Here is an 18,224-nt window from a genome sequence, read left to right on the forward strand (position 1 = left end):
ACTAAGATGAGACCAGCCGGTTTTCCAGTATGTGCACAGGGAAGCTATTTCAAAAGAGGAGAGACAAGATGGTTGATCCAAATGGGATAATAACTCTCCAGTAGTGAGGTGCGTCTTTGAAAGGACATCAGCACCTAAGAAACAGACAATTATAAAATACTCGTGGATATGTCTCGAGCTAGGGTTAACCAGTCCGACATCAACGGGAAGAGTCAGACCGACCGGCTGGAGATAGGAACATAAACGAGATGTGACGGAATACGCCGCCTGTGTAAATGTTAAGAGATTGCGTCGTACAAACAAGATGGACGCCTTCACCTTAAATCGGGTAAATCTAATCCTCCTAGCATGCGGGGTCTGGCCACCAACTCGTACTGAACGGGAAAGATGTCTCGTCGCCGCAACAATCGACCGGATAGTTGATTGAGGCTGCAGGCCTTCATCGCTGCAGGTTGGAGAATCTGTGCAATGTAATACACTTTACTGAAAATATAGGCGTCTAAGGAGGCTAAGGAAACGGTGTTCGTATTCATGGATCGCTCCCTGAACACGAATCGCAACCTTTCGCCATTTAATTGCCGCCATTTTGGTCGGGTTGCGATCGACTACGATCTCTAAAGTCTTGTGGCGATTTACCACAGTTGCCCAAGGCAGCTACGGAAGCGGACAATAAAGTGGAGTACTGCGCGGTTAGTTAGTAACGTAATCAATTAGTAAGATGCTTAATGGATCATTCTGCACGATAAATCGTAATGGTGTGGAACGATTCATTATACATTCACATCTCAAATTAATTTGTAAATACCGTTACATTCTGAACATTTCTTTTTCTTTCTTTCTTTTTTTCCAGAAAAAAAAGAAAAAGAAAGATACGCAGATGTAACTTAGTAATTCCTAACCATCACCTTTTACACATTACAATAATAGAAATTCTTCTACAGGATAAAAGGAGATCTCAAGGAGAAACATTCTCAGTTTGTTAACAAAATTTTGCTTTACTATCTGCAAAGATCATTTTGTGCGTTTGAAGGGGAACGACGCTGCAAAATACCATTCCGAGTCGGTGGGCATGTACGGCAGCAATGCACCGTCGTATGACAGTGCGTAGATTGCACGACCATTCCAGCGCAGTCAAACACGTCTGAATGACGACCAACGAAGTTGTAGACCATCTCGCTCTCTGAAAAACCGAGAATCGCAACAGCAGTGGAGGCGCTGGCGCTCTAAGGACCGGCGTATCACACCCTACATCTACATCATATTCCGCAAACCACCTAACGATGTGTGGAGGAGGGTACTTTTTTTACTACTGACTGAGCCCTCGAGCCCTGTTCTACTCTCGAATAACCTGTAGAAAGAGTGATTGTCGGTAAGCGTCTGTATTGGCTCCAATTTCTCTATTTTCTCCTTGTGGTCATTACGCGAGACGTATGTGGGGGAGGGAGGGGGGAGGGGAGTACTATGTTGTCCGACTCTTCCCGGAAAGTGCACTCTCGTCGAAATTTCAATAGTAAATTTCTGAGTGGTGCACAACGCATCTCTTGTAACGTCTGCCAATGGAGTTTGTTGAGCATCTCCGTAACACCCTTGTTCGGACTAACGATCCTGTGACTAAAAGTGGCGCTCTTTATGGGATCTTTTCTATCTCTCCTATCAGTCCTACCTGGTAGGGATCCCAGCTACATGAACAATACTCTAGAATCGTTCGAACAAGCGCCTGATGAGCCACTTCTTTCTTGAATGAGCTACATTTCCTTAAGATTCTTCCTACGAATCCGAGTCTGGCATCTGCTTTTTCCGCTATTTTTTTAAGTGGTCATTTCACTTAAGGTGTGTTCTAGCAATAGTGGACACCGGAAGCTCCTGAGGAAGATCCCAGCAGAGGGGTCGAAACGTCCATCATTTTAGAAGATATGTTATGCGGCCTAATAACACAGAAGATTTTAACTTCACTTAAGGACGCTCTGTATAGTTACTCTTAGATATTTTACGGTGAAGTGCAGTCGAGGCGATAGTAAAAAACACTGGCCAATTGCAAGTAGGACTCGCACACTCAGGGTTCTGTGCAGACTTACACATACGAGGAGCGTTTGGAAAATCCTTGCAAAGTCCGAGAGATGGCACCACCGGCGCGCATCGAGGTCATGTTTAGTTAGTAGCATCTTTGGAAAGAACGCACACCAAGTTTCAGCCATATTGATCTATTTCTTTGTGTTTGTCATTCGTGTGAATCAAGGAAGTCGAGTGATTGTCAAAAAATGGACGAAAAAGAATTTCGTGTGGTGATTAAACATTACTTTATGAAAGGCAAAACGCCTCAGGAGACTAGAGAGAAGCTTGATAAACATTACGGTGACTCTGCACATTCGATTAGAACAGTTTGTAAGTGGTTTCAAAATTTTAGGACAGGCCATATGCACACAAATGATGCTGAACGTTCTGGACGCCCTGTGGAGGTTACGACTCCAGAAATCATTGGTAAAATCCATGATATGGTGATGGATGACAGAAGAGTTGAGATTGCTAGTGCTGTGGGCATCTCGTACGAACAGGTACATAATACTTTGTATAAACATTTGGACATGAGAAAGCTATCCGCAGATGGGTTCTGCTATAGCTCATGCTTGACCAAAAATGGAATCGTGTGAAGTGTTGCAAGGAAGCTTTACGGCTGTTAAGCTGTTCAGAAAGGTAGGACTTTAAGCGTCGTTTCGTCACTGTGGATGAAACATGGATACATTACTATACTCCTGAGACCAAAGAACAATCTAAACAATGTGTTACCAAGGGAGAATCTGCACCAAAAAGGCGAAGACCATTCCTTCGGCCGGAAAGGTTATGGCGACTGTCTTTTGGGGTTTGCAAGGAATAATCCTGTTCAGCTGTCTGGAAAAGGGTGAAACTATTACAGGTGAATATTATTCTTCGTTATTAGGCCGTTTGAAAAGCGAGCTGCAAGAAAAGAGCCGGCGATTGGACCACAAAAAAGTCCTTTTCCTTCATGACAATGTACCAGCACACACCTCCGCAGTTGTGGTCGCAAAATTAATGGAAATAGGATTCCAACTCCTTTCACATCCCCCTATTCTCCAGACTTGGCTCCCTCAGACCGCTCAGACCCCAATTTGAAGAAATCGCTGGCAGGACAAAGATTTTATTCAAACGAGGAAGTGATTGCAGCAACTAATAGCTATTTTGCGGACTTGGACAATTCCTATTATTCGGAAGGGATCAACAAATTAGAACAGCGTTGGACGAGTTGTTTAAGTCTAAAAGGAGACTACGTCGAAATAAAAAAAAGGTTTACCCCAAACACGTAAGTAGTTTTTATTTTTGCACAGACTTTTCAAACGCCCTTCATAGTTCACCTGAACTGGAAATCTATAACCTCAGCGATTTTTGCCTGTTTTCGATATAGACGCTGACAAGATATCTGTCCAGGGAGTTCCAAGACCATATCAAAATCTCTCCAGTAGTTCCTCAGGCTAGCCCCAATATACAAAAATATATAGGTTTTTTATAAGGAGATATAGATGAAGATTTAGTAAAATATTTTTATTTGCTTACTAAAACGTGACTACTTAAGTTTGCATGCAGTAATGTTCGTCTATTATCCGTTTGAAGCATAGTGAGTGCAATGGCAAAGATATATTTTTATGTGATATAACTACAATTTAAGATTTTTAAGAGTTTTTTACTTTGCTTTTAACTGTAAAATCTTGCTTCTTATCAAATTTCATGATTCTAGGTCAATAGGAATTACCCTATAGTGTTTGATGATTGAGTTTCCAAGTTTCTAAATGTTTGACATAAATGGCCGAATCTTTTTCTCGAATTAACTTATAAGCTTAAATGTTTTACACCACCAAGGAATCATAAACTTTTGTGTGTGACACAAATCTGAACATGATATGACAACTTGTCCCAAAGAAAAAGGGGTCTTAATAGGCGGACAGACAGAGAGATAGACACAAAATGATAAAAAAATTATTTTCGTATGATATAATTAAAAATTAACAATTTTCTGATTTTGTTCCTTTACTTTCAATCTGAAACAGTGCTTCTCTGCAAATTTCATGATTCTAGGTCGCTTTTGAAGATTGAGTTTTCGAGTATCTAAATATGTGACATAGATTGTCGTATTTTTTTGACTTGTGTATTGTGTATTAAATCGGTGACATAGAAACGACTGAGCGGCTTCGTCCCACCGTAGCACTCAGTGGTTCAGGACCCCACAACAGGTCTCTCACCCCACCGCTGCCCCACATCGAACCCAGGGCTTTTGTGCGGTTCGGTCCCCAATTGACCCCCTTCCCCCACCCCCGCGGAAATGTCAGTCCCATACCAGATGAGTGTAACCCCAAATGTTTGCGTGGTAGAGTAATTATGATGTACGCGTACGTGGAGACAGTGTTGAGGCAGCAATCGCCGACGTAGTGTAACTTAGGCTGAATAAGGGGAAGCAGCCGGCATTCGCTGAGGCAGATGGAAAACCGCCATCCACAGGCTGGCTGGCACACCGGACCTCAACACTAACCTGCCCGGTGGATTCGTGCCGGGGACCAGCACACCTTCCCACTCGGGAAGCAGCGCGTTAGACGGCACTGCTACCCGGGCGGGCTGATTTTTTTTTTTTTTTTTTTTGACTTAATTGAGTTACAAGTTTAAAATTCAAATACGCTGCCAGGGGCTCACAGACGTTAGTATGTGACATCTACATCTACATTTATACTTCGCAAGCCACCCAACGGCATGTGTCAGAGGGCACTTTACGTGCCACTGTCACTACCTCCCTTTTCTGTTCCAGTCGCGTATGGTTCGCGGGAAGAACGACTGTCTGAAAGCCTCATCCAGAAACGCACCCTCTCGAAACCTGGCGAGCAAGGTACACCGCGATGAAGAGCGCCTCTCTTGCAAAGTCTGCCACTTGAGTTTGCTAAACATCTCCGTAACGCTATCACGGTTACCAAATAACCCTGTGACGAAACGCGCCGCTCTTCTTTGGATCTTCTCTATCTCCTCCGTCAACCCGATCTGGTACGGATCCCACATTGCTGAGCAATACTCAAGTATAGGTCGAACGAGTGTTTTGTAAGCCACCTTCTTTGTTGATGGACTACATTTTCTAAATTAATTTCATGTGATCATTCCACTTCAAATCGTTCCGCGCGCGTACTCCCAGATATTTTACAGAAGTAACTGCTACCAGTGTTTGTTCCGCTATCATGTAATCATACAATAAAGGATCCTTCTTTCTATGTATTCGCAATACATTACAGTTATCTATGTTAAGGCTCAGTTGCCACTCCCTACACCAAGTGCCTATCCGCTGCAGATCTTCCTGCATTTCGCTACAATTTTCTAATACTGCAACTTCTCTGTATACTACAGCATCATCCGAGAAAAGCCGCATGGAACTTACGACACTATCTACTAGGTCATTTATATATATTGTGAAAAGCAATGGTCCCGTAACATTCCCCTGTGGCACGCCAGAGATTACTTTAACGTCTGTAGACGTATCTCCATTGATAACCACATGCTGTGTTCTGTTTGCTACAAACTCTTCAATCCAGCCACACAGCTGGTCTGATATTCCGTAGGCCGCTACTTTGTTTATCAGGCGACAGTGCGAAACTGTATCGAACGCCTTCCGGAAGTCAAGGAAAGCAGTATTTACCTGGGAGCCTGTATCTAATATTTTCTGGGTCTCATGAACAAATAAAGCGAGTTGGGTCTCACACGATCGCTGTCTCCGGAATCCATGTTAATTCCTACAGGGTAGATTCTGGGTTTCCAAAAACGACATGATACGCGAGCAAAAAACATGTTCTAAAATTCTACAACAGATCGACGTCAGAGATATAGGTCTATAGTTTTGCGCATCTGCTGGACGACCCTTCTTGAAGACTGGGACTACCTGTGCTCTTTTCCAATCATTTGGAACCTTCTGTTCCTCTAGAGACTTGCGGTACACGGCTGTTAGAAGGGGGGCAAGTTCTTTCGCGTACTCTGTGTAGAATAGAATTGGCATCCCGTCAGGTCCAGTGGACTTTCCTCTGTTGAGTGATTCCAGTAGTTTTTCTATTCCTCGGACACTTATTTCGATGTCAGCCATTTTTTCTTTTGTGCGAGGATTTAGAGAAGGAATTGCAGTGCGGTCTTTCTCTGTGAAACAGCTTTGGAAAAAGGTGTTTAGTATTTCAGCTTTACGAATGTCATCCTCTGTTTCAATGCCATCATCATCCCGGAGTGTCTGGATATGCTGTTTCGAGACACTTACTGATTTAACGTAAGACCAGAACTTCCTAGGATTTGCTGTCGAGTCGGTACATAGAATTTTACTTTCGAATTCACTCAACGCTTCACGCATAGCCCTCCTTACGCTAACTTTGACATCGTTTAGCTTCTGCTTGTCTGAGAGGTTTTGGCTGCGTTTAAACTTGGAGTGAAGCTCTCTTTGCTTTCGCACTAGTTTACTAACTTTGTTGTTGAACCACGGTGGGGTTTTCCCGTCCCTCACAGTTTTAATCGGCACATACCTGTCTAAAATGCATTTTACGATTGCCTTGAACTTTTTCCATAAAAACTCTACATTGTCAGTGTCGGAACAGAAATTTTCATTTTGATCTGTTAGGTAGTCTGAAATCTGCCTTCTATTACTCTTGCTTAACAGATAAACCTTCCTCCATTTTTTTATATTCCTATTAACTTCCATATTCAGGGATGCTGCAACGGCCTTATGATCACTGATTCCCTGTTCTGCACTTACGGGGTCGAAAAGGTCGGGTCTGTTTCTTATCAGTAGGTCCAAAATGTTATCTCCACGAGTCGGTTCTCTGTTTAGTTGCTCGAGGTAATTTTCGGATAGTGCACTCAGTATAATGTCACTCAATGCTCTGTCCCTACCACCCGTCCTAAACAACTGAGTCCCTCAGGCTATATCTGGTAAATTGAAATCTCCACCTAAGACTATAACATGCTGAGAAAATTAATGTGAAATGTATTCCAGATTTTCTCTCAGTTGGTCTGCCACTAATGCTGCCGAGTCGGAAAGTCGGCAAGAGGAGCCAATTATTAACCTAGATCGGTTGCTGAATGTAACCTCCACCCATAATAATTCACTGGAACTATCCACTTCTATTTCACTACAGGATAAACTACTACTATCAGTGACAAACACGCCACCACCGGTTGTATGCAATCTATCCTTTCTAAACACCGTCTGTGCCTTTGTAAAAATTTCGGCTATAAATTTATCTCTGGCTTCAGCCAGCTTTCTGTACCTATAACAATTTCAGCTTCGGTGCTTTCTATCAGCGCTTGAAGTTCCGGTGCTTTACCAACGCAGCTTCGACAGTTTACAATTACAATACCGATTGCTGCTTGGTCCCCGCATGTCCTGACTTTGCCCCGCATTTGTTGAGGCTGTTGCCCTTTCTGTACTTGCCCGAGGCCATCTAACCTAAAAAGCCGCCCAGCCCACGCCACACAACCCCTGCTACCCGTATAGCCGCTTCCTGCGTGTAGTGGACTCCTCGCCTATCCAGCGGAACCCGAAACTCCACCACCCAAGTGGTGCAAGTCGAGGAATCTGCAACCCACACGGTCGCAGAACCGCCTCAGCCTCTGATTCAGACCCTCCACTGGGCTCTGTACCAAAGGTCCGCAGTCAGTCCTGTCGACGATGCTGCAGATGGTGAGTTCTGCTTTCATCTCGCTAGCGAGACTGGCAGTCTTCACCAAATCAGATAGCCGCCGGAAGCCAGAGAGTATTTCCTCCGATCCATAGCGACACACATCATTGGTGCCGACATGAGCGACCACCTGCAGATGGTTGCACCCTGTACCCTTCATGGCATCCGGAAGGACCCTTTCCACATCTGGAATGACTCCCCCCGATATGCACACGGAGTGCACATTGGTTTTCTTACCCTCTCTTGCTGCCATATCCCTAAGGGGCCCCATTATGCGCCTGACGTTGGAGCTCCCAACTACCAGTAGCCGGCCGCGGTGGTCTAGCAGTTCTAGGCGCTCAGTCCGAAACCGCGGGACTGCTACGGTCGCAGGTTCGAATCCTGCGTCGGGCATGGATGTGTGTGATGTCCTTAGGTTAGTTGGGTTTAAGTAGTTCTAAGTTCTAGGGGATTGATGACCGTAGATGTTAAGTCCCATAGTGCTCAGAGCCATTTGAACCTTTTTTTTTTTTTTTTTTTTTTTTTTTAACTACTAGTAAGCCCAACCTATATGACCGCGCGGATCTTGCAGTCTGAGGGGCAACCTCTGGAACAGGACAAGCAGCCATGTCCGGCCGAAGATCTTTATCAGCCTGAGACAGAGCCTGAAACCGGTTCGTCAGACAAACTGGAGAGCCCTTCCGTTCAGCCCTCCGGAATGTCTTTCGCCCCCTGCCACACCTTGAGACGATCTCCCACTCCACCACAGGTTTGGGATCAGCCTCAATGTGGGCAGTATCCCGGGCAGCCACAGTCGTAGTCCGATCGGGGGATGCGTGGGACGAGCTGGCCGTCCCCGACAAACCCCCATTTGGACCCCCACAGTGATGCCCATTGACAACAGCCTCAAGCTGTGTGACCGAAGCCAACACTGCCTGAAGCGGGGAGCGAAGGGATGCCAACTCAGCCTGCATCCGAACACAGCAGTTGCAGTCCCTATCCATGCTAAGAACTGTTGTGCAAAGAACGTCTGAGCTAATCTACAGAGAGCGCAAACAAATCGACACAAAATTTAAACGGTTATTAAAATACAAGATTGCCTAGTAAATGCAGTAATGCTGCTACTCGCGCACTGCTGACACACTGCTCGTCGGTGGAAGGAGACTACGCGATTTTACACTATTCAGGTACTATTCAGGTACGCTCGAAATTTATGAATTAAACAATGCAAGTACTAAAAACAAGCAAAGAAATTAAGAATTAAACTGTGTAACAAATAAGTGAGCTAAGAGTATACAACTTGCTGCTGGCAGCTGCTTATCCAACGGCGGCAGGGAGTACACTAAAAGAACTGAACCTGGACAACAAAAACCACAAACCTGATAAGAGTAACCCTTCCAAACACACACTATAGAGTTAAATTCATGGGAGAACCCACTGATCCTTTTGAGTTAAAAACTGGTGTACAGCAAGGGGATGGACTCTCCTCATTGCTGTTTAACTGTGCCCTAGAAAAAAGTGGTCAGAGAGTGGAACACAAAGAATTTCGGTCGGAACGGCTTTCCGGCACACCCAAGGGAATTTTTTCCTTAAATCACTGGGACAAGTCGTCACCAGAGATTTGAAATATTGTTGGTATTAAATCGCGATGTAACTCTAATTTGCCGCTGCGCCAGCACCAGTGAAATGACAGTGTGTGACCAACGTGGTGTTATGCAATGACCAACGTGATGTTATGCAATGGGCAGGGCCGTGGGGAGAGGTACTGTGTGTGTATGTGTATGTGTGTGTGTGTGTGTGTGTGTGTGTGTGTGTGAGTGTGTGGTAGCAGCTGAAAACGTGACGCCATAGTCACGAAGACTATCGTCTTCTGCCGATTAGTATCGAGCAGGACTGGGGAGCAAAGTGACACTGCTACAGAGACAGAGGGAAGCACCTGTTGTTTATGTTGAATCTCGTCGTTTTATTGTTTTGGTTATAGGAAATGATGTTTTAAAAACTTAAATTTCAGAATAATATTTTGTAAAAAAATGATTTCACACTGTAAGTTTTCGAAACTGGTAATTTTTATGGCTATGGTTGAGGGAGGGGTGGGGGGGGGGGGGGGTCGTATGGTTGGAGATGCGATGAGGCATCTAAATCTTTAGAAATTAAACACTCCGACGAGCCATAGCGGAATCTGACTAGGAATAAAAAACAAAGGCACCAAAGTCAGTTGCCTAGCCTTTGCAGAGACATGGCCCTGCTAGCCGAGACCTGGGAAGAAACCAAATTCGGACTATACAAATAAGCAGAAAAAATTGGTCTCAAAATCTCCTTCGAAACGACCAACATAATGAGAAACATAAAAATACCACCGAAGAGCCTTAAAATGGGAGGACAAAAAATAGAAACCGTTAGAGAATTCAAATATCTTGGAGAATGGATCAGCTGCAACGTCATCAACAAAAACTATGGAATCTAGAATAAATAGAGTTGTACTGGCCTTCCAACACAACGAAGACACGTATAACAACAAGTCTCTCTCACGAAGTGCTAAAATTAGACAATACAGCACGGTAATCAAACCAGAAGCGCTATACGCTGCCGAAACACTGTCCATCAGTAACCATGAGCCATTTGAAAGGCTTGAGATAAAAAAAGGAAGATATTAAGAAACGTCCTAGGCCCCAGATTACATAGGAACAAACTAATCCATCAAAAAGATCGAAAAACTCTCAGACTCACAGACCAAAAGGAAAATTGATTTTTATGGTCATATCCTGAGAATGAACCCTAATAGACTAACTAAAAAGAAATTGACTATTTCTGTAACAAAGAAACAGAAGACTTAAAAGAATTACAAATCACAGCGGACCTACCACACTTCCCTGGGGCACTCCAGATGATACCCTCACCTCTGATGAACACTCACCATCGAGGACAACGTACTGCGTTCTATAACTTAAGAAGTCTTCGAGCCAGTCACATATTTGGGAACCAATCCCATACGCTCGTACCTCAGTGTGCAGCCTGCAGTGGGGCACCGAGTCAAACGCTTTCCGGAAGTCAAGGAATATGACATCGGTCTGATACCCTTCATCCATGGTTCGCAAGATATCATGTGAAAAAGGGGCGAGTTGCGTTTCGCAGGAGCGATTCTTTCTAAAGCCGTGCTGATGCATGGACAGCAACTTCTCTGTCTCAAGGAAATTCATTATATTCGAACTGAGAATATGTTCGAGAATCCTGTAACAAACCGATGTTAAGGATATTGGTCTGTAATTTTGAGGATCCGTTCTTCTACCTTTCATATATACAGGCGTCACTGCGTTTTTTTCCAGTCGCTTGGGGCTTTACGTTGGGCAAGAGATTCGCGATAAATGCAAGCTAAGTAAGGAGCCAATGCAGTAGAGTACTCTCTTTGTGAGACACCCTTCAAAAAGGAGGTGGGTGGGACGTGTAGACTGCCGGACGAGTGGCAACTGGCCCAAAGAGATCCTTCGCTTAGACGATGACCTAATGGAAGATGGGTAGGTGACATTAGGAAACACGCGAGAATTACTTGAGCGTGTGTAGCTGAGGATTTTAATGAAGGGATAAATTCCGAGGAACCTTTTCTCCAGCCGTCGATGTCAGATGACCGGTTGCTGACGATGGCTACGATGATAACGATTTTAGCCCTACGATTATTTCTTCTGAACTTAGACACATCTACTCACTTGTGCAAAATGTCGTACACATCTACTCACTTGTGCAAAATGTACTAGGCAGTCCATCACTCGGTGATTATGAACCTATTCACTCTACAAGTTGTATAATACGTGAATAAAATGTTACCCTTGTGGAACAATTGATTCAGGTCACTGTAAACCCATTGCCGAGGAGCAGAGGCATCCGTAAGTGGAGGAAGGGCACAAAAAGGGACAGTTTACCCCTCATGGAATCTGAAGCAGAGAACTTTTACTTATAACAGAATTCTCACATATTTCTAGATACGACAATCTGCGATTGTTCAACACCGCAGATTGCGTAGCGTGACGAGAAAATATTGAGGCTCTAGTAACGTGTATGTAGTGTTGGTCTATTCGGTTGTTAGACTTGCCCACAATTTTCACGAAGACGCCCCATACCTCTGCTGCACAACAATGATTTACCATTTTTCTGTGGTCAAAGAAGATCCGTCATGGCTTGCTCATATCACATTCCTTTCTACAGTCACAGATTCTCAAAAGCATGATTTTACAATAACGTGAGAGAGTTCATATGGACTTCGTGTATGGAATCAAATGCGTTGACTGCAGAGAGAAAATATCATTTTCTGCGCTACAAGACAGAAAAATAATAAGAAATTTCAAGGTCAAAAGTTCTCTACTCCAGCAATGGTGACTTTCTCAAACTCCATGGAGTGCAATACAGCTCGAGACGCAGCAATAGAATTACGAATTCAACACTCTAGTTTTTTCATGTCTGCACAAAAACGTACTAAACTGGGAAGACGAGGACCATACTGAGTAAGTACTATGCATGTTATGAGTCGGTTATAACGGCCAATTTGAGGTTGTTTCAGAAGGCTGCCCACGGTTGTCTGGCCGGAGTTACGTTTCATCCAAACAACAAAAAAATGTAGTTTTCAAAGCAGATTTTATTTGAATTTAATTAGACCAGACAAATCTGAAACACATAAAGCAAGCAAATAGTTTAATAAATACGTTATCACGATGTGAAATTTTGTAAGCAAACGAAATGCTGTGGATGGGGTCAAAGCTGAATAACAGTTTTTAAAGTTTATATCCTGTTTCTCCATTTCGAAAAGTATTAATCAATGACATTTCTGCCACTGGTGTTTTGACCAACAAGCTTATCTCCAGTTTTTATAATTGTTTCCTTCTTTAGATTTTTAATTTTCTGAGTGAAACCAACATTATTGTTATATGAAAAAAGTGTCTTTTGTGAATATTTCGTTGGTGGTGCTGGATTTAACCACATTGGGGGTGTAATTTTACATTGTTAAATTGAAAAGGGCGACTCTATACTCATAATGATAGTATAAAAAGATGTACTTTACATATAATAAAGAAGTATGCTTACCTTTCGGGTAACAAAGTAATCTGCTTTCGAACTTGATAGGATTAGAAATAATAACCAACCTGTAGAAAGAATTAAAGGCTTTTTAACCCTTTACCATGGTTGCGACAAATATGAATTTGTCTTCTTCATAAGGAAAACGAACTCGAAAATCACATATTCACATGAATGGATGCTGAAGCCATTTTTCTTATTAAGAAGACTAATTTTTGTCGAAAGTATGGTAACCTTTAATTCTATAAATAGTTGGCTGTTACTTCCAGTCCTATCAAGTTTGTATGTGCACCATTGCTGAAGTGCTGCCACATTTAAAATTCTAGAATTTTATGATTTACTTTCAAAAAGTATTGAGTTGAAACTATCAATCTGTTGACGTACAAAACATTTAATGTACTGCCTGTCAAATTTGGTTATAGGGGTTTGACACATTCTCAAACCCGTCGAATCAGTTATATCAAAAAGTCAGTTTTACAATCTGGTCCTCTCTTGGATAAATTTCTATGGAGGACTATGTCAGAAATTATATTTTAAGAGGTAAGGCAAACTTTGTCTATCTTCATAGCTGATCAGTCAGTGTAGATGGCTAATATTTAGAGAACCCAGGTTCGATTCCTGATATTGGTAAGGAGTTTTCCTTGGTGGCAGAACTGAAACAGGACCCACTCAGTTTCATGATGCCAATTGAGGAGATAACTTGACCAAGTAGTAGTGGTGTGTCTGGGTCTGCCAAACCGACAACGGCTGGAAGGACAATGTGCTGACCACAAGCACACCGCATCTAAGTGACGCTATTGGCTGATGGATGACGCAGTGGTGGGTTGGACCCGATTGGCCTGCCTGTGGTCAGAACAGTGGAGCTAAAGATGGAACCTCTCGGTTATACTGGAATGGCATGAAATGGATATTTGGTGCATACAGGCATACAGGCAGAAGTAATGCTGTGAGGCTGGGTAAGAACATAGCCCAAAAGAGGCGAAATTATGGGTTCGTGTCACAGACTGGCACAAAGTGTTAGTAAACCAGGAAATTTCAAAGACATATTTTTTATGTTTGTTGTACGACAGCATTCGTGGAATGAATTCTGAGAATTTGATAGTCAGAGATATTTGTTGGAACACAGTGCAAGAGTCTGATATAGCACACACAAATACTACAATTCAACTTTTGTTCACACATCCTCCCATTCCTAGAATGGAAGTTTCTTGATGCAGGCAGCTAACAGCTGATTCAGACTTAGCTTAGGACTGTATTTATACTGACACTGAGTTGAGAGTGCTGGCAACTGCGACGGCATCTCCATTCGATGCCCTTATACAAAATCCACTGGCGTCAGAATCGAGATCTGTGTCCATGTTGTCCGCACTGTAGAGAATATCCTCTGTAGATATGCGGTCCGATAAGATTTTCATAATTCCCACAAGGCGGTCACTGGAAAGCAACTGTTGCAGAGTCTTGTTCACCTGAAACAGAAAACCCATATTCCAACACAGAACAAAGATTCTGAAAGAATATCAATGCACATAATATAGTATTTCAAGGATGTGGGTAACTACTGCATTCTTAATGAAAAGAAGCATCACTGTGCATAAGTGAAATGGCAGATGTAAAAATCTTTGGTCTTACCTCTGATGACATGGAGAATTCACTGTGTGCTGTCCCTATTGTAAAGCAGGAAATAAAAGTTTTGAACCCAAATTTATATCGAATGAAATAGCTACAGTTTATTTATGTCCGTTACACGTTTCAAAGGCATAAATCTCCACCATTAGGTGCATTTACATGGAGTATGTGTATGTTGTGTTACGAGTTTGGAGTAACCTGTGGCACTGCCTGGTAGAGAAAAATAAACCACTAGTTCAGTACAGGGCTCATAGTTTTTAGGGGCATTTGACTGAAAGTATGAACGAAAATATAAATGTCTCTACCGGACATTGCCCAAGATTACTCCAGAATCATAACACAAAATACACTTGACAAATTAATCCATAGAATCCACCTGATAATGGACGTTTAAACCCTTGAAACGTGTTGTGGAAATAAACAGTAAATGGTGACGGTAAACTTGCTTGTTTCATTCTTTATCTATGACCATCAAGGTAAATCCTAACAAAAAAATGTTACCATTTTTGTAATTTTAGTCCAGAATGTTCAAACTTTCTTGAGTCGCATAGTGCACCCTTCATCCACATCTGTAGTGTCCATAAAGTTCATCTTCTCACAGCAACAGTTCTTCTCCAGATGACACATCGCCGGAGAACAGTTCCTGTCCTGATAGCTAACTCCGTCCCACATGCTTACGTCATGCGCGAGTCATTTACATGGTATGTACCCTGTGTTGGTCCACTTTTGGAACGCATTAGAGACGCGAATTCCTTGGTAGGTTTCCAAGGGTTTAATGAATCAAATACTTAGCGCACAGGTCAAGCAATTCTCGTACATTACGAGGCCCGTGGTTTGTGAGAGCAGAGTTGATATCTAATTGCATCCGTGATGTGTTCCATCGGTTTCAGATCAGGCGAATCTGGCGGCTAAAACATCAACGTGAGTACACTATCATGCTCGCGAGACAGACAGGTAACTTGCTGAAAGATGCTATTGCTGTCAGCAAGGACAACAAACATGAAGGAATACAGATGGTCCGCAGTAATATTCATGTAATACACAGGGTGTTTCACTAAATGTGTTTGCCTCTGTAAGTTACGAAGTAACAGGCGACGGGAATATTTATTGCGGTAGTTCACCATAAGAAACGTTACACTGTCTGTGGAGCTATGAACATAGTTTATTGTATTATTATAGAAAGAGTTACAGCAAAAAGATACAATTTTTTAAATGGAACAATAGTTGTTTCTATCATGCACTGGAATCAGTAACAGCACCTGTGTATACATCAGTTTAAATTACATTCCTATCACTTTTAGTTTGGGAGCTACAACCCTTCAAAGTTTCAGGGGCAGCTACCATACACGCTATGCATAACGCAATGCGACTTCTAAATGTGGTGCGGCCGAGTTGTAAAGTCGCCGGTGTCACGGAGCGAGAAGCTTCCTCGATGCACTGTTATACTGCCGACTGTCGCCGCACACGGCGCACACGAGCCACACAAACAAACGGGGATGATTATACCACAGTTACTGACATCGGATGAAGATGGCATCCACGAACAACGAGTACGTTGACATGTTGCTGACGCTCGGCGAGTGCTGACACGATGCCACTGAAGCAGCCATGGCGTACGCCGTGAGATATCCTAGGCGAAGAGCTCCGGCAGCCATTACGTTCTTACGTGCCGAACAAAGATTTCGGGAAAGAGGCAGCTTGGTAATGCGCCGCAGTAACGGACGAAGAACGGCAAGAAGTGAGGAAATGGAGTGTTTGTTTTAGCTGCAGTACACCACGATCCTCATGTCAGCTTACGAGCCTTTGCTGCAGTCGCTGGTGTCAGTCTCACTTCTGTGTAGCGTATAGTACACGGCCATAGGTTTCACCCGTACCGTCTGTCACTGGCCCAGGAGCTGCATGGGAACGATTTGCGTTCGAGGGTTACATTCTGTGAATGGGCCATGCGTACACGCTGGAGTCCTTACAAGGTGTTATGTTCTCTGATGAGTCCACGTTCACACATTATGGTGCTGCGAATCGCCATAACGTGCTCTACTGGGACGTAGAAATCCTCGGTGGATACGACCTGTCGACCGTCAACGTAGGTGGTCTATTAATGTATGGTGTGGAATCCTTGGATATGAAATCATCTCCGGCCGTGTGGCCGAGCGGTCCTAGACGCTTCAGTCTGGAACCGCGTGACCGCTACGGTCGCAGATTCGAATCCTGCCTCGGGTATGGATGTGTGTGATGTCCTTAGGTTAGTTAGGTTTAAGTAGTTCTAAGTTCTAGGGGACTGATGATGTCAGATGTTAAGTCCCATAGTGCTCAGAGCCATTTGAACCATTTTGAAATCGTCGATACATTCTACATCCTAGGTACACTGACAGGTGAGTTATATCGCGCGTCTATAGTCGACAGTTTGTGTGGTCTTCTTGAACGTGTGTGTCTACACACGAGAGTCCATATTTGGATGCAGCACGAAGTCATCCAGCCCATTCTGCGCGTGCTGTTGTGGAAGAACTAAACAACAGGTTTGCAGGAAGGTGGTTGGGGCGCCATGGTCCTCATTCGTGGCCCGCAAGGTCGCCCAATTTAACGCCATTAGATTTCTTTTTGTGCGGATACCTAAAGGATCGTGTTTGTCACTGAGCCTACATCCCCAGATGGTCTAAAACCGCGCATCGAGGAAGCATGTTGCTCCATGACACCAGCGATGCTACATCTCGTCCGCAGATCCTTTAGAAGGCGCATTGCATTGTGCATTCAGGAACATGGACACACATTTCAACATCTCATTTAAATCAACTTCCCACCGCCAGAACATCATCACAGCCATGTATTATTTACAGCGTGTGGTATCTGCCCCTGAAACTTTGAAGGATTGTAGCTCCCAAACTAAACGTGATAGGAATGTAATTTAAATTGATGTATACACAGCTGGTGTTACTGATTCCAGTGCATGATAGAAACAACTATTGTTCCATTTAAAACATTGCTTCTTTTTTCTGTAACTCTTTGGATAATAACACGATAAACTATGTTCATAGCTCCGCAGACAGTGCAACGTTTCTTTTGGTGACCTACCGCAATAAATATTTCCGTCGCCTATACTTCATAACTTACAGAGGCAAAGACATTTAATGAAACACCCTTTATATAGCTGTCATGGTGTATTCTGTAGCTACGACAGTTCCTATAGAAGCCCAGGTAAATCTTCCCCATAGAATAACATTGCCCCACGTCGGTCTGCGTAGGTAGGTGGTGTTTTGAGAGGCCATTTGTCTCGCTGATGGCTTATCTGTACACGACCATCAACCTGTTGTAACAAAAAACTTTATTCATCTGAGCAGACGACGCTTCTATTGAGCCATGGTCCAATCTCAATGGTTCTGCGTCCATTGCAGTCACAATTGATGACGTCATATGGTCCACATGGGAAGATGTGCAATCAACTGCGGAGCACAGTGTTCAGCAGTATGCTGAAAAGTGTCCTCAGAAACAGCGGCGCCTGCACTAGCACTGTACTCTGTTGTCAGATGTGCCATATATGGCCACCTTTCCCGATTTACAGAGCAGGCAAGCCTCCAAACTCCACGTTCTGTGATGAGATGTGAACGTCCAACTATCATGTCACCTATATCTGGTTCCAGTATCCTACTAGCACTTTCTGTAGATGCTCACGAGAGTCGCAGGGGAACAGTCGACCAACTTTGCAGTTCCCGAGATGCTCGTTTCGAGGCGCTGGGCCACAACAACCGGCCCTTTCTCACAGTCGCTTATGTCAGTGGATTTCCCTGTTTGCAACCAGTATCATCGCTAGAATGATAACTCGTTCGTCTCTGGTGTGCCCGTCAAGTGTCCGAAACGCAAAGATTC

General features: G+C 43.6%; 1 protein-coding gene across 1 annotated transcript in view; it reads right to left on the reverse strand.

Moving 5' to 3' along the window:
* The window catches only part of LOC126284011 (glutathione hydrolase 1 proenzyme-like), a 197,345-nt gene that overhangs the window by 11,426 nt on the left and 167,695 nt on the right, over nt 1-18,224 (reverse strand). The window contains exon 8 of the mRNA XM_049982558.1: nt 14,004-14,203. Within this exon, the coding sequence (XP_049838515.1) occupies nt 14,004-14,203 (200 nt within the window). The remainder of the gene's footprint in view (nt 1-14,003; nt 14,204-18,224) is intronic.

The sequence above is a fragment of the Schistocerca gregaria genome, chromosome 1 (genome assembly GCF_023897955.1).
Source record: "Schistocerca gregaria isolate iqSchGreg1 chromosome 1, iqSchGreg1.2, whole genome shotgun sequence".
NCBI lineage: Eukaryota > Metazoa > Arthropoda > Insecta > Orthoptera > Acrididae > Schistocerca > Schistocerca gregaria.